General features: G+C 38.9%; 1 protein-coding gene and 1 pseudogene across 1 annotated transcript in view; one reads left to right on the top strand and one right to left on the bottom strand.

The window, feature by feature from the left end:
• The window catches only part of LOC101585341 (1,4-alpha-glucan-branching enzyme), a 308,796-nt gene extending 297,136 nt beyond the window's left edge, over positions 1 to 11,660 (top strand). Inside the window, exons 12-13 of the mRNA XM_023719253.1 lie at positions 1,865 to 1,982; positions 10,945 to 11,660. Coding sequence (XP_023575021.1) covers positions 1,865 to 1,982; positions 10,945 to 11,001 — 175 coding nt within the window. The 3' untranslated portion in view covers positions 11,002 to 11,660. The remainder of the gene's footprint in view (positions 1 to 1,864; positions 1,983 to 10,944) is intronic.
• A 6,065-nt stretch (positions 11,661 to 17,725) lies between these two features.
• On the bottom strand, positions 17,726 to 20,768 carry LOC101585737 (annotated as a pseudogene).
• Between the last annotated feature and the right edge of the window lie 1,217 nt (positions 20,769 to 21,985).

A 21,985-nucleotide genomic window follows, 5' to 3' on the forward strand; every position in this document is an offset into this window, starting at 1 on the left:
CAGGGTAACGCAAAATTTATTTATACAGGTCAAGAATTAATGACGACTGCCTTTGAGAATAAATACCATAATGTGATTACTAAAAAAAAAGAAAGAAAACTGCTGCTTTTGAAGATATATTTGCCTTCTTTAGCCACTACTATCAATGTTTTAGCCAATGATTTATTAATTGATACTTTATTCAATAGTTTAAAAAAGTATTCCAGGACATCTCAAAACTATACTGTTTGTTTTTGAAGATGAAGCTAAGTGATTAATGAACTAGATAAGGAAAAAAGGAAACTTTTATTGTAATGATTCTTTTTATTCTAACATGCTTTATTGATTTACTTTGCCTCTGAATGTTTTTTACCATCCATATTTTGCTATTAGTGTATTAGAACGTTTAAATCATTTTCACTATATTGAATGATGTTAAAATGTGCCAACAATCAATTGCATCTCTCGCCATCTCTCTCTCTTCTCTCACTACCCCTCTTTAAACACACTAATATGATCATCAGCTTCAATCACAGCTAGGTCAGGCTGAGCTAGATTAACTTAGCTGGGGCCACTACTTCTCTCAAAATCCGTGTAGCTTGTACGTCTGGACTCTGAACCACACAAGCATCCAAAAGATGAAGTTGGTGGTCAATTATTATTTTTTTCTTTGGCAGAACCAGGGATTGAACTCAGGCCTTTTTGCTTGCCAGGGAAGGGCTTATTCTACTGAGTCATCTCCTTGATTATTCATTACTCATGTGTTCTACTGTGATAATTTTGTTGGGATAAAATTACATTATCATTTCTGAGATGAAAAATTTGTGTACGAGGGCTGAGGATGTGGCTTAATGAGAGTCCTTGCCTAGCATGTGTACAATATTCATTCAGTTCCCAACTGCTAAATGCATAAATAAATAAATTTTGCATCGAGTACAATTTCTAGCCACGTTGGACATAATAAATTTCAGCATAAGTGTAACCTTCATGTATTTTGTTGTGAATATCAGTAACAGCATTAGTCACTCACTAGGAAAACTCTCAGAAGTTAAGGTTGGGAGTATAGTTCAGTAGCTAAGTACTGGCCTAGCGGGATTGGGACCACTGGCTTCATGCTGTTGTCATGATAGCTGGTGCTACACAACAGACAGAACTTCAGATATTAAATTGTAGCAGGTCACATGCTTGCCACATGACACGCTGTGATATGCAGGGTGCTTCCTTGGTCATCTGTACATAATGAGGCACAGGGAGTCCATAACTCGGGGGGAGCAGGGCACTGGTGCTTCTTCCTTGCCGGTGGACTTCTTTGACCTCTGGGTACATCACTGTGATCCTCAGGATCAAGAAAACTGAAATGAATTCAAAGATGGGGGAGGAGTAAAAATTCGTAACAAATGAGGAATGTTCAAAAGACCTGGAATCCCATTTAGTGTATATTTTATAACATATTTAAAGGACATGGAACCAGCATCGCTATTATTGTTTCAAAGGTTACAATATATTAAATTTATTCTTTATAGCTTTTCTAGGCAGAACTAGTCCCAAGGAGGCAAATTTCAATTCAATATGGAGAATAACCTGTCTAGTGAAGTGGGCTGCATTAAGAGAAAATAAGATTTGATATTAATAGGGATATTTATTCCTAGGCTGGATGACACTTGATGGACTGTGATAAAGTATAGCAAGGATCTCATGGGTATAGGACAACATGGCCTGCAAAGTGCCTTTCAAACTTAAGATTCTTCACAGTATTAGAGAAGAAACAAGTGCATGACCCAAATCATGACTTACCAGCATCAGAGCAGTCACTTTTAAATTGTGCTCTTAGAACTCAGTGTCTCCTTCATCTGCTAAGCCGTTGTGAATTCCTTAAGAGCTGTACATTCAAAATTGTGCTAGACTCGGATGCAGCAGAGTACGGAGGTCACCAGAGGCTGGACCACAGTACAGAGTTCTTTTCTGAGCCCTTTGAGCATAATGGGCGTCACTATTCTCTTTTGGTAAGTAAGATACTTCATTCTACTTTAATTTTAATTCTCTTTTAATCCCTTATTTTTGTAGTCATGTTTTTGTTCAAAAAATATCTTTTCAAATAGTAACAAGAGGACCAAAAAAAGGGGGTGTAGGAAAAGTACCCTGCATTTCAAAACCTGTGTAATATTTTGTGCTAGAACAAATTGGGTGTTTGCAGAGGTGATAAGAAAGGTTATCCTAGGACAGTTGTGGAAAGAAATTTGAATATTAATAGAACAGAAATTACCTCTTAGGAAATGAGTGGAAGACAAGTTTTTTTTTTTTCAGTTATGAATATTTCTGTTCTTCCTATGATAATTTACTTCCTTCCTGTTCTTGCTTTCTTTGGAATAATTTACATTAAGAAGTTTTCCATATTATTGACTACATAATGAAGTTTAATTTAAAACACCTTAAATTAATCAAAAATTGTATTTTTTCCCTTTTATGTAGTAGATTGAAAGCTGAATTCATTTTAGGTTTAAATTTCTCTGGTTACCTATTAGTGAGGCAAGCTTTTTATCAAATAACCACTTTTTACACTGATTTTGACACAAGCGGTAGAGTGCTATTTTACACTACTATATTTCAATTATTTAAGATACAAACTTCTGCAAATTTTTATGTTAGGGAAATTCTTCCTTTTACTTATAGGCTTGTAGTACACTCAAGTCTGCATTAGCATTACATTATTTTTCTTTTGCTCGATGGACCTATGGCTATTTCTCACTCTCCATCTATTTTTTTTTCCCAGATCTACACTTCTTTTTTTTATTTACATAAAGATGAACTTGACATTCATTAATTAGGAGGGAGTTATCTAACAAATATTTTGAATTATAGCTGCTAAGGCACTAAATTTGATAAATCATTTCACTTTTTAGAAGTTTAGTTGTAAATTCAGCATAAAAATATATGTGATGCTCCTGGATCTTTAGTTTTCTACCATTTTTTCCGCTCACAGTGGTGCTAACCCTTTATTAGGTCACTTGCTATATAATGGACAAAATGATGTGCCAGCAAGGCAGTGACAAGGGTGCCTTTCAAAGATTGAGTTGCTTGAGTACATGCTGCTAGGAAAGTGCAGTGACCATGGGAGACTTAGCTATTACATATGGGTGTGTGTTGATGATGACGTTTTTATAGTCTTAGATATGTATAGAGGTGCATGCACATTGTGAGAGAGGGTAAGAGAGAAATCTCAAAGGTGGTATGACTTGTTTCAAAGAGTTGTTATAGTTTATCAGAATATTTGATCTTAGGTATAAGATTGATAAAACATAGCTTCATTAGTCAATAAGAAAATTACCTTTAAAGGGCCGGCCAAATAGCTCAACAGATTATAACGCCTTCAAGCGGGTACAGGGGCTGGAGGTTCAGTTCCCAGCCTGCTGTGCCAGCCCCGCCCCCAGGGCGCACTGAGATAGCAATTGACACTCGGCATGGTGGTGCTCACCTATAATCCCAGCTCTTGGGAGGCTATAAACAGGCAGATCACTACAAGTCTGAGCTAGTAGTGAACACTGTGTAGACCCTCCCCTAAAACACACACATAAAAAAAAAAAAAAAATTACTTTTAAACTCGAGAGTAAACATAGGGGTTAAAGATTCTTTAGTCTTTAAGAGAGGTTAGGAAAAGTGTTGAGTTCACAAAGAAGAATTATGGAGAATCAGCAACCAATTGCAGTAAACCTAAATGTTAACCAACTGAACTAGACTGAAAGAGACTTTAAAGGGTTAGCCAAACTCTGATGCAGCCAGCTCTCCTGAATGTTGACAGAGCCCAGCAAACTTTGACTACAGGCAGGGTCCTGATGTTATGATCACGAAATGTCATAGGAGAGACCTGAGGTATGCTGCGCTCTCTGCCCTATACTGCCCTTGAAAACTTGAGGATTACACTCTTTGTCACCTCAGTTTCCCTCATATGTATAAGAGAAGATTCAGCATAGCATCCTCCCTACAGCAAAAGACTCTTAGAAAATGTAAATTCAGAAAGACGGTCAGCTTTTTGGAAACTGCAAAATGGTACTCCATGTGTATTTAAATAGTATTATTATTGGCAATAATAAATAATAATAAGTGATAATATTGTTTAATAATTGTTTAGATGTTTTAAACCTGGCTAGACGCTAAATGCTTGGAAGGACACGTCTTTAAGAGTACCTTGTCTTAACTTACGGGAAATTTTAATCTTAGATAAAGGCTCATGGTTTTTGTGGATGGACAGAAAATAACATCATTTAACATTGATTTTGTGGGAGCAAAACTATTCTGCCATAATTAAAACAGTCAACTAACCAGTGGCAGCAGCAATCAGATTACTTTCTAAGCACTAATTGAATTGATCTTACAAACGTGGAATGTATAGTTTGAAATTAGCAGGCAGAATGAGGAATCCCTCCTGAGTCTCAATAACATGTAGAGGAATACAGCACTACAAGCACATTAGAGATAGAAAAGCGCTTAACCACTACTGGTAATAGAATTCTGATCCAGCACAGCCAGGAAGATAAGAGCTAGTTTTGGCTTCCCAGGAGCAGCATCTTGTTTTCCATGATTGCAGGTGCTTCAGGAATTGCTCATTTAAATAAGTCTTTAGGCCCCAGATGAAATGTTCACTGGCTTTAATATCAGACAAAGAAATCCCTAATGGACCAGTAAAAGAGCCAGAATGCAAGAAAACAGGTTTCCTTCTTGTATGAATTTTCCTGCAAATAGCCAAAAGGAGGGGAAAGAATCACATGAATAAGTAGCTATTACAGGAATGCCTTATTATAATGAAACTCCTCATTAAATTGAATCCATATGTGTTAAAGTACAATCAGATTCTTCAATATGACCCAAGTGCTATAGATCGCATGTTGCTACCAGTGAAATCCAGCCACCTCGCACTCCTAGAATAAAAGGAGGGAGGACAGAATAAAACTTTAACCTCTTGCATCAAATTTCTGTCCATCATAGCTAGTACACAGCATTTGCTAACATTTAATTTGCAAGCTCAATAATCCAAAGGATCTGCTGAATAAGTGTCAAATCTGTTTTCAAAGATAGTAATGAACAGAGCTTGAAGGAATTTTAAAAAGGCCGACCCTGCTGCAGCATCAGCAGGTAGGACATGAGCATTGTCTCTGAGCTCCTTCAGATGCAGCCATAAAGCCAGGGGATGCCTGCACTCACGGACAGCACAGCGCAGCGCTGCCCAAGTTTCAGGCCCTGTCCAGTGCTGAAGAGTGGGAAGGCAGGATTTCTCCCATTTGCTTTACTGATAGTTACCAGCAACTTCACTTTAGCATAATCATTTCTCTTTATTTTGGTTCCTGATATGGGAAACTAAAGGTTAATTTGTATGCTAATTTGTACACATGGGGTAGGAAGGCTTCCTTTCTCTGGTTCAAATTCCATGGCACAAATGGGAGACAAGAGGTTATTTAGACTTCAGTGAATTAGATTTCTTTACAGCAACTGTAGCAGTTTCACTAATAAAACTATGAATAAAGCAAGCAGTTTAGCATTGCCAGTTAAGCTCCTTGTCAATAACAAATAGATATATTTATTCATATCTAAATTTGGAGATGTGAAAGTAGACTTTTAGCTTAAATAGCGGATTTGACACAGTTGAATCATTTATTGTCCTTTAGTTTTAAGTCTAGAAAATGCTATTTAACAGTTGGGATGTGTCTTAAGCTCTAACAAAGTTATAGAAATGTTTAATTTTTTAATTGAAAAATTCTCAATCCTTCAACTTTTCTCATGTTTCTAAATTAGATGAGATAATACACATTTCTATATAGAAATAATCATTAGCATCACTTTCTCCGAATGTAAAAATATTTTTGTTACCTAAAGAATATACATGAAAAATAAAATTACATGTCACTTTCAATTTTCAAAATAAGTTGTAAAAATTTTCTGTAAAATACTCTAGTAGAGTATATGTAGACATAAAATATTTGGTATACTTTTAATTGAAAAAGTTTTAATCCTTCCATATTATATCTGAATATGTTATTGCTAAATTTAACAACATCTAAGAAAATTTAAAACTCAGCCTTTGTAGTATGAAGCCTTTCTTGTTTAAAAATTTCCAATGCAAATGTTTGACACCTATTTTCAAAAATTGTGTAAATAATTTTTACAACTCAGTCATGACCCCAGAGGGGGAAAAAAAAAACACATTACGAGTAATATACTAGAATAAGTCACTGTGTGACCAGCTACCTCTTTAGTCATATTATTACTGTAGTAATTAAGATAGTCAAAATAACTGAATAGATTAGCATTCATTTGACTTCCAGTAAATGAATTGGATTGTACTGCACTCTTCCACCTCCCTCCAACAAGTTGATGATGAAGACAGCTGGAAACAGTGAAAACATAGCCATGTTATCTCATGTGAATATAGTATGAGCCTTATTGCCTAATGTTTAGAGCAAGGCTAATAAGTGTACAGGGTAGATATGTTTACCAACATGTGTAACCTGCATGGTAAATTATGTACAGGCTGAGGCTGGAGAGATAGCTCAGCAGTCTAAGCACCTCCCTGGCAAGTACAAGGGCCCGGGTACAATCGCCTCGGTACCACATGCCATGCTGCCCCACGTTGTGCCAGCCACCGAAACTGGGCATGGTGGCACACGCCTGTACTTCCAGCACTGGGGAGGCTGAGACAGGAGGATCACTATGAGTCCAAGCTGAGTAGCAAGACCCTCTTCCAAATAAATGAATAAAAGATCAAAATATTTTTCTAAATTATGTAGAACCTGCATGTCTAATGGCACTTGCTATGTGCGAGAAATTGTAAATTATTCTATTTAAATATATATAAGCATTTATATTTAAATCTAGTTATGTTTGCTTCTTGTTTCTCACGGGATCAATTACTACTAGCTTTTGAATTAAAATTATACAAGAGTATAAAGCCAAACAGTACCAAGTTTAAGGGATCCCAAATGTTTCTAAATTGTCTTCTCATAAGGATTAGCTCAGATTACCATTAGTTCTTTAGTAAAATTGGTAGTCATTTCCTAACTACTAAGAAAAGAGTTTATATACTAATAAGAAGAAAACAAAGTTCCATAGTCATAGATAAGGAAAATCTCTTGCTTGGGGGAATTCTTTCATGTCACTTATACCACAAAGACCTTAAGCAACATAAACACATTCTAGTAATTAACACTGCAGTGAAAACTATAATTGCATACTGTCCCTTGTAATGATATAATAATCAACTCAAGGTTTTTGAGTACATAGTATTAAGAGGTCTCTAGATGTGACTAGAATTAGCATTATAAAATTTCTAATGTAAAATCAGCCAGCATCATCATATAGAGATCTCAGAGTATTTTACTTTCTTTGGTACCAGGAATCAAACTGAGGACTTTGCACCTGGAGCCCTTCGTGGAACATTTTTTAACCATTAAATTACAAAAAGAAAATTTGGCATGTGTATTCCAAACTTAAGCTTCTACTGGCATTCTTTTTTTTTTTTTTTTTAATTTTGACTGTGAGCTAAATAAACATCAGAAATTCCAAAGAGATTAAGACTGGAATTATCAGTACAGTATATATTATTATATTCCATTCATGAAATTATTATAAGATTAGGGGCCAGAATAGGCATCCTAACTGTATAGGATCCAATTAGTGGGTTTATGGATATTTTTCTCCTGATATATCACTATACACACATTGAAAGGGGCCTGACATTATTTGGCCTACATCTGATTAATGTTACATTGCTAAATTATCAAGAAACTGGACTTAGCAAAGTCTTTTCACCAGTGCAACGGGACAGTGCCTGATTAGACAAACGTTTTCAATGTACAGGCAACTGAAATTTTGTGTGGTTCTGGTGTGAGAGAGAAATTGACATTAATCTTCAGTTTTAAATCATAGCAAAAACAGAACAATTGTGATTAGAACTTGCTATTTTACTAATTAATTGAACACCAGTAATTCTGATCTTTAAATCTAAATACATAGACTCACCCCTTCACTGAGTAGATGAGAAACCCCTTTAGAATCCTGTTCTTTGTTAGGGTAGGTTAGGCTTAATTTGGGTCCATTTTGATGATCGTGAGAAGGAATGAGATACATCAGACTGTTGGTTTCTTTCTCCTGCTTTTCTTTGCTCTCTACAACTTTTGTCTACAGTTTGATTATGGGAGTATGCTAGCCTCTGGCCAGCAACTGTGATTATATTGTTCATTCTTTCTTTTTTTTTTCTTTTGGAATTGAACTCAGAACCTTACACTCGCCAGGCAGGCACCGTACCACTGAGCTGTCTTCCAGCCCCTGCCTGTGTTGTTAATATCCTGTATTTTTTGTGGATACCTCCTGATTGTTTCCTTAGGTTGAAAAAAATCTGATAGCTTCTGACCTATCACATAGACAAAACTACACAGAAGAGTTTGCATTAGGAATTAAGTTCCGATGTGATTTAAAAGTTGTAAAGCCTTAAATATCTGGGCACGGTGGTGCACACCTGTAATCCCAACACTTCAGAGGATGGAGCAGGAGGACCACTGCAAGTTCAAGGCCAGCCTGGGCTGTACAGTGAGCGCCAAGCCAGCCTGAATTATATAGGGAAACCCTGTCTTGGAAAAACAAAAAAGATCTGAAGTTCAACCCCAGCCAGGGTGACTTGGTGACACCCCTGTCTCAAAGTTGTTAAGACATTAAATACAATGTGCAAATTATGGGGAAACATTGTAGAATTGAAATACTGGTGTCCTCACACTGAATGAATATAAGGGGGTGATATTTATCATTTTAGAGATACTTGTTTGCAAACTAGACAGTAAGTCATTGAGCTACACAGAAATTATTAACATTTGTGCATTATTTTCTCAAATGAGTATGAGTTTCTGAAGCACTATTATATTTCATTGAAGACTAGAACAATTTTTCTCTGCTTATTATATTCCATAAGTTTCATAAAATCCTATCATTTTTAAATTACCCTTAAGTTTTGATGTTCAAAAGTAACCAGCTTATTAGTGCATCTGAGATAGATAGATATCTCAAATATAAGTCTGTCATATCTCTCTCTGTATTACACACATGCACATATAGAGATAGACGGACAGGCAGGCAGGCAGGCAGGCAGACCCATTTCTCACAAATACCAGAAAGGAAAACATTTTTTTTTCATTTGTAAAGTTAGAATGCTTTGAACATACAAGTGTTATTCAATGTTATATAATTATATACATAAAATCAACTTTTTTTCCTCCTAAAATTATGCCTGCTTTGTATCCTTCATTCTACTCTAAGCTGTTTAAAAACCTTTGCATTTTAACCATCAGTTAAGTTTTTATTTAAAGAATCACAGGGATGACAGTGACCTACACTTTTATTTTTTTCTGGTAACTGTTAATAGTTCAGTATGTTGTGCGTAGAACAACACATCCATAATCTTTTAAGCATATGTCACCTACATTTTATAAAAGTTGTTTCAGATAGAAGCACATCAGAGAATATCTTTGAAATATTCCACATTGATCCACCATTATTCCTGCATTCAGTACACATGGTTTTGGGCATCCTGGCACCAGCTTTGTCCAGTGACATCAGCCGAGTATGAGAAACTGAAAAGCGTATGGCCTTTGCCTATATAAATCTCGTAGTCCATAGGACAGGATGGATGCTGTGGTCAGACATGAGGCGGAAACCAGTTGTATCTGAGATTGTCAAGGAAAGCTTCTCCGAGGAGCTGGGACCTTTATCAGTACATGTGGCCAGTACTAATGAATATCGTGGGTAGTCGGCTCGCTGATGGATCCAATGTTACTGCAGTTACTTCCCCTCCTCTCTCCTTAGGTCTCCTGCCCACTCGGAAAAGGTCTTCCTGGTAGTATCCTCTTACTGTATCTTTTATTTTCCTTTTACATTATTTATCCTTTAGGTTCCTCATGTAAGAGGGTCTCATATCTCATACCATGTAATATTTAAACCGTGTCTGATTTCTTTCACTTAGCATTATGGTCACAAGGTGTTATCAGTTTTCCTAAAAAAATCCAAATGTATCCTTTTTTAATGACTCAAATGTATTCTGTTTGAAGATCCAAGATGCACAGACACAAAGAAAGCAGAGTGTTCTGGGCAGGAAGCACATTGCAGACAAAGATTCAGAAAGGAAGAGTTTGGAATAATGAACGAGCTGTTTAGCTCCAGTAGCTGGGCCCAGAGAATCAAGGGAGAAGATGTGAGAGTGCAGAGGAGCCCCTTGGTCGGATCCAGGCAGGAGGAGCGGAGTCAGTGCTGTGCAGGGTGTGGCAAAGATGTGTATTCTATTTTGTATAGAAACACACACTTTTTGGTCAGGTTAAATTAAAGAGGGCCCTAAAATCCAACTGGAGCTAGGCATGATGGCACAGGCCTGTAATCCCAGAACTCGGAAGGCAGGAGGATCATTGTGAGTTTGAGACAAGCCTGGGCTGCAAAGTGAGCTTAAAGTCAGCCTGCGACCCTGTCTCAGGGGGAAAAAAAAAAAAGCCAATAAGGATCCCTTATATTTCAGTTGTTCTTAAAATGCAGAGAAACAAATGGTGGTATTATAAGTGTCCTGAGGCAAAGCCAAGCTTTGTGTGTTACCTTTATCCATCTGTTAACTGTCTAAGCAGAGTAACAATGTGAGCTCCATAAAGAGCAGCCCCCCTCCCCCACTCCGGATCAGGCCCTAGTAGGGCAGCCAGAGCCATCTCTGCTGCTCCTGAGCGATGCACATTTTTTTGTACATAGTCTGGAGCCCTCTTGTGGTGAGTATTTTAAAGTGCTCCTGCATCCCTCCTGGAAGCATGAGGGGAACCTTTGAAGAGCTGGTGGAATTGGGGACGTACCTGTGCCGTTAGTCAAATATGTCTGTGTCATGTCTGTGTTGTTTGACATAATGACAGCATGTTCAGTATTCCTTCCAATCACACTGACATGATTGTGTTTACCTAGGTGTACATTCCAAGCCGCGTGGCTCTCATCCTGCAGAATGTGGACCTGCCAAGCTGAAGAGAACTGATTTCTCCCCTCTACATGCAGATTGGAGTTTTCTTTGCTGGCTTGAATTGTCACAGAGTTTATAACATGTAAGCAGGTACCTAGCCAAAGTGTCCGACTGAAATTCAACATTGTACATGCAACGGTATCAAGCTTTTCTTTAAGTAGTGAAAATGGTATGTTTAAATTTGGCGCATCTATTTTCCCAAGCCATCTGAGCAGCTAGCGTTTTCAAATCAAACGTATGTCTTAAAAACATTTTACTTTCCTATGTAGTCACTTAATCCTTTTAATTTCAAATTTGAATTATGTGTCATACATAATTATGTCTGTTGAATGTATAGTGCATTTTCAGGGTGGATAGTGGATGGCCTTATTTGTATCTGTTTGTCTAAATTATAAGTTGCCAAATTTCTCTGTTTCATTCAAATTGTGTTTAGAAATATTGTATTAAATATATAGCAGACATAATGTAAAATTTAGAATTGTATCAAAGGTAACAAAGTCTGTGTCTGAACTTATCTATGCTTCATTTTGCATTAAGGCTTTATCTTATGATCTTCTCATATACTATTTTGGAAGATGGCAATGTATCAGTTCTCTGAAGACTTGGAGTAGTAATTATAGCATATCAAGCTGTCTTTTGCTTTCAATCAATTAAAAAAAAACTTGCAGAATTGCCTTTGCTACTGTTTATTGCACCATCCTATTGTAGACATCATTTCGGAGTGAATTTACCATGTCTATTCTCAGTTCTGACAACTTCCCTGCATATGTTCATATGTCCATGATGTGTTAGGAAGAAAATCATTTTTCTATGTTGGGAAACATCTTTTATCTTAAAGTCATATTAACCAGTTCTTAGATAGCTCAGCTCCTGCTTAGCAGTACATCTGAGCACTTCTAGACTCTGAATTAACTCTTTGAGTTCACTGGGGTACTTTTTCATGAAACTATCCTTCCATTATTAAATAGCGGGCCCAAGATGTTCACTGGTATTCAGCTCACTCCTGTCTGAGAAGTTATGATGCATTTATGAGAGAGACAGTACCTACGATGGTACCTAAGACATCACTTTTTTTACCCTATAGCAACGCTGGCTTCTTGGTGGTTTTGTTTGTTGGTTGCTTGGTTTTAACCTGATACATATTGCGATTAATAATAGTTATTAAAAACTCAGTGATGGACAAGATATTAATCACCACCCTTAAGCTGTTTAGAGTATTTAGGCCTGGAATGTATAATTTACTTAAAACTCCAAATGAAATGGCAGTTTGACTTCCTGAGAGGCTCAACAGTACCAGCTGATGTGGTGTGTAGGGCAGTATCACTGAAGCCGCCGTGGTTCTTTCCCTTTTACAGGGGCATATGAATATCCTAGCGCTGCCGTGATTGGTGTTGTCTATCTCTATGGATCGCAGCACATGTAGCCATGATGCTTTGGGTTCTGGTTTAGAATTGCATACCATTGGGCTGGCGAGATAGCTCAGCAGACTAAGCACCTGCTTAGGCAAGCACAGGGGCTGGGGTTCAATCCCTGCACCTCATGCTGCGCTGGCCCTGCCCCCTGGCTGGCCCACTGAGCTGGCCACAGTCCGGTTGTGGTGCTGTGTGCCTGTAAGCCCAGCGCTGGGGAGTCTGAAAGCAGGAGGATCACTATGACTCCGAGCTGTACACTGAGACCCTGTACCCAATACATTAAAAAAAAAAAAAAGAATTACTATTACAACTTTTGTGTTTGAAAACATGTGCTATTTCTCTATGAAGGGTTTTTTAAATAACCAGCAATTAGCATCAGAGTCCATTTTCTTTTCATTTTGACCTTTCTGGCCATGTTAAAAACCAGAATAACAATCGCTATATTTTCAAAATGTAGGTAAGACTTGGCTAAGACGTCCTTTGGATTTCACACTCTTAAGTTAGATCTTGCTGGTGTACTGTGCATTTCTTGCCCTGTTCAGGTGCCCATGCACAGACATGCCCAGAAGAGTAGCACACCCGTGTTGTTAGGTAAGAGTCCTAATAATAAAACATTAGGAGTCCAGAATAAAAGGCAGCTTTCTCTCTCGCTCTCTCTCTCTCTCATCATCTGGACAGTTTTTGTAAAACATTCTAATACTCTGTCATATTTCACTGTAGAACTTTTGTTTTGATATCAGTGACTTACAACAATTTTCCCCCTAAGTGCTTATTACTAGCATCCGAAATGCATGTAACCCATCTTTGTTGACTTCTTAAGAGTATTTTTGCTGGCTTAATTTTTACATCCTAAAAAACATAGAAGACTACAGACTTATTTGAATCATTTTCTAATATTAGCAAACAAGTACGAATCATTGTTTTATTATCCAAAATGAGATTTACTCCAGTGCTGATAATGGTCAATATTTTAGCACCAGTACCCTGCTCAGAAGAATGGAGGTTGTAGTAGACAAAAGTGAGATCATAAATATTTTTTCTACAGTGTTTTCCACTTTATACCACTTGAATTCTGAAGGTCAATGCCTCACATATTTTCTCTTCTGAAAGTCTGATATTTGTCCCTTTGCCTTGTTCTTAGCTGATGTATTCATTTCTAACATAAAATGAGGAATTTAACCTCCACATTCCCCAACTTCAAAAAGTAACCAGTGACAATAAACTGACTTGTCTCCCAGGAACTGTAAAGAATGCAAGTGTGCTTTCTTCCTCGGACTAAAGCACACCCGCCCCCACCCCCAGCAATAACAGTGCAGCATTTGCCTCCTGTCGGGGCTATAGCCATTACTATGCAGGACCATTCAGGAGGTTGCCTGAGTAAGGAGCCTACCTTCAAATAATACACAAGACCGTGCAGAACGATCCAGGGGAAGGCAATGAAAGGTAATGGGTTTTCCTCCCGAGTTCAGCTTTCAGCTTTAGGGCAGATATCTTTTCACTGTCTCTGGTCCTGTAGCCATGGGCTTTGGCAATGAGAGCAACATAAACCTGCTTTGCTATTGCTTTTCCTGTCTAGGAGGTGGGGAGCAGACGCAGCCGACAGACACCCAAATGGTGAGGCAGCTTCCAAGCTGGCCTGCTGCCTTTCGGTCTATTGCTTTGTGTGCGTATTTTGAGTCATGCTCTGAACTCGGGTTCTTTAGAGTGGTGGAGTTCATTTGTCTATTCTTATAAGGGGGTGAACACTGAGCTGTGAACTTTGCTAGGTGAAATATTCTGATGAAAGAAAATAGAAATCTGAGGCAGAGCAATGTCATGTCCTTTATTCAGAGGAGTTCATTTATCATTCACAATGTGTTGGAATTGAAATGTAGATAAATTTTCTCACTAAAGCCAGCCTTTAGGGGGAAAAGAATCAAATGAACTCCCTACTAATTTCTCTGCTCTATTATCCTATTAATGATGATTTGTAGAAAATTGCAGAGAAACATACTTTCAGGCAAGAATTGATAATTGGTATTGTGAAGAATTAAGATACAGTGGTTATGAGTATTTTTGTCTCTGTAATTTAAAACTTTACATCTGGGTTTGACTCTTGGCAAAAACTGCCAAGGAAGTAATGTTTATGTATATGAAAAAATTATTTGGTACTAGATATGCTTATGCTAAAGAGCCTGTCATTTGGAAGCTTAATTATGACTTAATTGTTCTTCCGTAATTTGTTGGGTGAGAAAAGCCACCCAACAATGTGGACTGTGGGCCGTTTTAACTGAGAAGTGTGTGACAGTGGACAGAAGAGCTGCCCTCCAGTTCCAACCCTTTACTCCCCCTGCATCATGTTTGTAAACATCAGTGGCTATTTGTTCCTATTCAGGTTACCAGGCAATGACAGCGAGAGGATGAGCCACTGCCATTGACTCTACACAGGTCCTTAGTTAACCAGCGTGGATAGTGAGTCGGAGATCCAAACTGGTGTCAGGGATGCGGCTGTCCCCGCCACCTGGCTGTCATGCAGGACTCCTCGCTAAGTTCATGTGCACTCTCAAGTGAGGTGTGGCATGCTCTTTACAGGACTTGTGCATTTCCTCGGCCGTTACAGGTGAGGCAGATTCCCAGGCTTGCGCTGCTGCTTTCGGGTGCGGAGCTTACCTTTTTCTTTAGTGTGCAACCTTGTGCCCCCTTCATGTTTTCAGCCATTGTAATACTTCGCACTGTATAACCAAGCCTGTTGGATGTGGGTTCACGACCTCTTTGCAGTAAACAAAAGGGCAATGTAAACTAAATACTAAGTGAAATTGCAACAGGGACCCTCCAGGGAGGCACAGGAACTAAATATAGAGCTTCTCAGCTCCTGTCCTTCTTCCCCTTTACCCAGCCTAGAAGAGAGCCCTGGCAGAAGGAACAGATGACAGCAGGGTATTGGGAATTGTTTTGTTTGTTTGTTTATTTTTTTCTGTTCATTGTATTTGATACAGGGTCTCACTACACAGCTCAGACTTGTAGTTGTGCTTCTGTTTTGAGCCTCCCCAGCTCTGGGATTATAGGCACACACTACCATGCCTGAACTCGGTCAATAGCTCAGCTCGCCCTGGGGGCAGGGCCAGTGCAGTATGCAGGATTGGGGCTCAAACCCTGGCCCCTGCACTTGCCAAAACAGGCGCTTAGTTGACTGAGCTATTTCATCAGCCCCTAAGGGTCTTGGAAATTGTGAAAGAGAACTGAGTCTTAGAGATGTTTTAGTGCATCATGCTTTGGCTTGAACGCCTATTCTCATCAGAAACATACATCTTCAGCAAATACACATGTGCACAACTCTATATTAACTTCTTGATGGGGGAGGAAATATCAATCCCTGACCTGAAATGGTGACAACTTTTTGGTATTTATTTGCAGTAACACGAAGCAAAGCAGAAAATCAGCAAACCCTCCCCCAAAAGGCATCAGATTACTTTGCCACAAGGCTATATATTAAATGACAAAATAAGTTTCAAATTATTTATAAATACATATATAAAGTAAAATGGAAGAAAGCTGAAAATGTGTGGGAAAGTTAATATATGTTTTTAGAATATGTTCATGAATATATGAATACACATATATAATATGTAGATTAGCTGAATATTTACAAAGTTCACAGATTCTGGTATTTATCTTGAGTAAAAAATACATTGATCTTTGTATTGCTGATACTCGGGTATTTATCTAGTTTTTTTATAAGCATCAAATCTGACTTTTATTTGGATTTAAAGAAATGTCCAAATCTACGCAGTGAAATACAATGTATGATCCAAACATTTTCAAGACTCTCCTGTGTTTTTTATTTTTCCTCTAGAAGGAGGGAAGAGGGAAAAAAAGTAACCTTTTGCTTTCTTTTTTTATGTCCCAGGACTATTTTTAACTGAGTTTGTAGTCTTGGTTTCACTCACTCAGTGGTATAAATGATGAAAAACTCCGTTATTTTATTATATGAATGCCCTCAGTCACATGAATTGTTGGTCAAAACTGCTTGCATGAGTTAGGGATCCTGCACACATGCAGTCTGTTCTTTGAGAAAAGTGGGCATCACGCGGTGAGACTTTTCAGCTTAGAAAGCTCAGTAGAACAAATAAGTCCTGTCTAAGCATATATTTTAAAGACACAGAGTCCTGGCTACCATGTACCGGGTGCTTTCTTATTCATGTATCTGCTGTGGGGTACTCTTTAGGCCTCTTAGTCTGAATGCTATGCAGACTCTACAAAATGATGGCTCCTGTTCTCGGTTCAGCCGCAGAGTGTGCTTATCCTCACGGCACTCGGCGGTCTTTCATGCTCTTTCCACAAAAGAGCATCAGAGATCTCTAGATAGAGGATCAAATATCGATCCTTCTGAAGAATAGCTGCCAAAAGTCTTTCCCCATTCTGTAGGTTGCCTCTCCACATGTTTCCTTTGATGTGCGGAAGCTTTTTAACTTGTTGTAACACCACTTATTGATTTTAAGCATTATATCTTGTGCCATCAGCTCAGAAAAATATACGAAGAGCTCAAAAATTATACCATCCAAAATAAAAGACCCAATCAAAAAATGAGCAACCGAAATGCGTAGATACTTCTTAGGATAAGTGGTACAAATGGCCAATAAATCCTTGATGAATTTCTCAACATCACTGACCATTAGAATAATGCAAATTTGCATGAGTGTGTGTGTGTGTGTGTGTGTGTGTGTGTGTGTGTGTGTGTGTGTGTCTGGCTCAGCCCGCCCTGGGGACGGTGCTGGCATGTCATGTGTTGCCAGCTTCGAGTCACAGTCCCTAGGCTTGCCCAAGCTTGCTGGAGCAGATGCTTTAGACCACTGAGCTGGTGACACTGTGACACCAAACAACATCACATGCTGGCAGCGATGTGGGGAAAGAAGCTCTTCTACATTGTTGGCGGGAATGTAAACTAGTACAACCAGTTTGGAAAGCCATACAGAGATTCCTGCAAAATTGAGAACAGGAATTCCATTCGCCCCAGCAATTCTCCTTCTGGGTGTTCTCTGAGGTCACTGTATTACACTGATGCATGCAATATTACCCATGTTTATAACAGCACAACTTATAACAGCCAAGTTATTACGTTTTTAATTTGGTGGGTGGTTGTATTCTGACGTGGGGAAGGCATTTTGGCTGTGACACCAATCACAACACTTCCAGAGAGTGCTCCTTGCTGCACAGGACAGAATGAAGGGCCTTTTCTGGCCTACAGGACTCTTTCCCACTGCACACAGTGCCGGACCTGTGGGAAACTGGCTGCAGTGTCAGGCTGCAGCGCTCCTGAGGCTCATGAACGTTTAGCATCTCAGCAGCTCGGAGTCTGAAGACACGGGGTGGAACAGCAGTGAGCCACAAAGCTAACCAGTGTCTCTCCTTGGTGAAGCCCCACGATTAGCATCTCTCTCAAGGGCAAGAGCTTGGGGAAGATGATGATAAATATGGGCTCCCTACACCGCTGACTATGTCCCAGGAGATAGTGCGGCAGCTCCAGGAGACTTCTGGGTAATGGGATGGAAGATGGGAAGTTCAGGTCTTTGGGGAAGTGTTTCCAGGTGTGATAGAGGTTCTGCATGGCCAGCTCTTGCAGAGGCAACACGTGGTCATTCTGTTCCTGTGGCCTTCACCTCAGCTGGGAAGAAGGCAGTCAGCTGACCCTGAAAAGGAGAGGATCTTCGCCTAAGGCATCTGGATGGAGACCCTGCAACCACTGCACCTGATGACTTTATTGTATCCTTTTAGGTGAATGTTGTTATCCACATACACATACCGTAGTTCTTAAAATTGACCTAGATCAGGGGCCAGAAGTGAGAGACAGTTTCCAGCCATGGAGAGTTCATAGACTGGGCAGCTGGCAGGGGTGGTACAGCACCTGTCACAACGTACTGCCATCCACAGTGAGGTACTGCAGAGAAAGCCTCTCAGGTAAAGTTATGAAAGTATTGGTAGGAATGTCTACTGTCTAAGGGCTGGCCAGACAATTTAGCAGATTAAAGTGCCTGCTAAGGCAGATGCAGGGGCCAGGGGTTCAATCCCCAGCATGCTGTACTGGCCCCGCCCCTGGGGCATACTGAGATAGTGATTGAAATTGGGCATGGTGGCATGCACCTGTAATCCCAGTGTTTGGGAGGCTGAAAACAGAAAGGATCACTATGAGTCTGATCTACACAGTGAGACCCTGTAGACCCTGCACGAAACACACACACAAATTGCCAGCTTCTTAAGGTAGGAATTGCAGTTGGTTGTTAGCTCATCAGAATTTTCTGATCAAGGAGATTATGGGGCCACAGAGGAATGTGGTTGATGATGTAGAGTATGCCTAAGGGAGAATCACAGGGAGAGAAAACATTTTCTCAGGCTTTCACAGAAAGCAAATTGGTCAAGCAATGGGCGTGACTCATCCGCATGGCTGACATTGACAAAGGATCTACAAATGGCTGTATAGGGTTTCAGGATAAATCGTGAGGGGATTTGAATGACATTGTCAGATACAAAAGTTACATTTCTTATTATATAGGTCTTCCTTTATTTTGATCTTAACCATCCAGCAGAAAAGTATTAAAACCAAGTATAAAAAGTAAAGCCATATTAATATGCTGAGCTATAAAAGGCTCAAGTCAACAACTTCTGACATCGCCAGTCCTACGGAAAACCCACTGCTATTATGGGCTACTGGACTATATTGAAGTATTTTGCTGAATTCACATGCCTACAATATTTAAATAACAATGGAATACCCTTCTCTGACAAAACAAAGAAAGGGGATACAAATGAACAGCCATTTTGTATCTGTATATTCATAATAGGATAGATATACAGCTACTTTCTTTTAATTCAATGAATAGAAAGATTTGTTCTAATAGTGTCTGTGGACAGAATATCATGTGTGCATCTTATACAGTGAATAACCACTAAGATAACAATATGCAATGCATTAATTATTGAAACTGTCCTAATCAGCTTTGAAACTGTCTCACAGCTATTTGTTTCTCAATAAAATTATTAAAAAAGAAAAAAAAAGAAATTATGTAAAGCTCTCAAATGACTGATTTCTGGGCAAACAATTTCTAAGGCACTATCACTGAGATGTGGGCCCTGGAGTTTCACAAGTGACCCAATAGCTTCTGAAACTACGACTATGTTATTTGTTTATTTTTTTTTTTTGGTGGAACTGGTTATTTGTTTAATTTTTTAAAAATCTTTTATTCATGTAGTTATTCATTTGGTACAGGGCCTCTCTGCACAGCTTAGACTCGCTGTGATCCACCTGCCTCAGCCTCCCCAAGGCTGGGATCACAGGCATACACCACCATACTCCCTCACATGCAGTACCGGGAATCAAACCTGGGTCCTTGCTCTTGCCAGGCAGGCACTTAGACCGCAGAGCTATCTTCCCAGCTCCAAAGTATGTTATTTCAGTGACAGTATAGTTCCACAGTGTTGGTAAGCTTCTGAGCAAATTTTTCTGCCAAGATTGTAAGAGTTCTTTTCATGCAGAGTCTCTCCAAGTACTGTGCTCCTTCATCTTTCAGTACCTCCAGTGGGAAATTGTGTAGGTTCCTATGATTTAAGAACACATTCTTGTGTCTTTCGAGCCTTGCCACAGAGGCTTACAAGTTCAGAAGCCATAACTGAACATTCTCTATCAGGCATGCTGGAGCATCACATTTTATCAAAACTGGTCCATTTCTCAGCTAATTCTTGGAAATGGGTAATATGGTTATCACCAGATATTTGATTAAAGAGCATGAACTATTTGTACACAATGAAGTACTAGTCTGCCATAAAGAATGATAAATTTGAGGCATTCATAGGTACGTGAGTGCACCTTGAGACTATAATGTTAAGTGAAATAAGTTAAACACACAAGCTTAAATGCCTCATAGTTTTGCTTATATGACTAACCCAATATATGTATGAAGAACAAAAAAAACCCATAAATACTAGGAAGTGGGGAGATATTCAAGAGCTCTTCAAGGGGCAGGGAGGAATAGGAGGAATAGGGACCAAAAAATCAATAGGTAGTATTTATATGTGCTTCCTGATAAATGCAATCATTATTGTAAACATATATAAAGAAATTTTTAAAAATAAATAGTTTTCTCAGTTCTATTATTTATATCTTAATTGAATTGGGGTCTCTTGGACGGAGCACAGGTGGGATTTGAACCCATATTGCAGTCACTCACACTGTTAAACCTAGCTCTCTCCTTGGAATTCATCAAACAGCTCACACCAGAGAACATACACTGTGTCTCTTCACCATCTTCTACTCTTCTCACGCTCTCCTCTTTTCCTCGGCTATCTTGCCCCACTGTGACTATATTTGGGGTATGACTCAGCAGCAGCATGTCACCCTCATTTTCCTAATCAACTCTGTCATTACGAGAACTGAACATTCTTATTTTGACTTTAGACATCCTTTGTAAAAAGTTGCTGAGTATGCCACTTATATCTTAACTCCTTTACTTAAATTCCTTATTCTACTCATTTTGAGGGGGAAAATTGTAAGCCAGGAACAGAAAGACAAACACTTCATGATCTAAAAAGGACACACTGAAAAAAAGCAAAAGAAAAAAAAAAAAAATATATATATATATATATACACACACACACACACACAAGATAGGATAGATATACAGCTACTTTCTCTTAGTTTATTGAGAGGAAAGGTTTGTATTAATATTGTTTAGACAAGCTATCATGTCTGTATCTTGTCCTCTGAATAACTACTATGAAGACAACAATATGTAATGTATGAGTTATTGTAACCACCCTACTAGCCTGTATTGAAACTGTTTCATTGCTATTTTATCTTCTTCTCATAAAAATGAATAAAAAATAAAAAATATATAAGAAATAAATTAATTAATTAACAGGACACACTGAGAAGCAGAAAATAGAATGGAGACGTCTAGAAGCCGGGATCCCTTTGGGGTGGGAAAGAGATGTGTATCAGAGGGTTCAAAGTTCTGGTTAGGATGAGTAAGCTCGAGAAATGTGCTATGCAGCATGGTGCACATAGCTAGCAACAATGTACTGCACACCTTAACATGGGAAGGGAAGGTGTAAGTTGCGATAGAAACAGAAAATGTTTAAATTAAAAAATAATTAGAGTAGAAGACACATTACTATCAATTCACCTCAATACTCCCCTTCACTTTGAGCACATCCATGCAGCATTCTGAAGCAGCTCTGGAAGTCCAGCGTGCGGAGTGCATGTAGTTCTGCTAGTGTGCCGGCCTCAGTGTGCTGAATAAATTAAAGCTGTTTGTCTTCCATTGTTTTAACTTTGCAGAATAAACAGAAGACTCTCAGTGCCAGATGCTATTAAAAAAGGAGGGAGGGAGGGAGGGAGAGGACAAACTGATGTTTTAAACTTGCTTTCCATCAGATGGCACTTGGTGGCCATGGCAGCTAAAGAGGGTTATGGAGGTGACTTCCAGTAGCAAGAGTGGTGGGACGCGTGTGTGTAAAGAGAAGGGAAGCACGTTGAAGGTATTTAATGGCAAGGTGTGTTTTCCTATAATTATATTTTAAAACTTCTCCATACACCATATATCTTGAT

This window comes from Octodon degus, unplaced genomic scaffold, assembly GCF_000260255.1.
Source record: "Octodon degus isolate 3935 unplaced genomic scaffold, OctDeg1.0 scaffold00066, whole genome shotgun sequence".
NCBI classification, from domain to species: Eukaryota; Metazoa; Chordata; class Mammalia; order Rodentia; family Octodontidae; genus Octodon; species Octodon degus.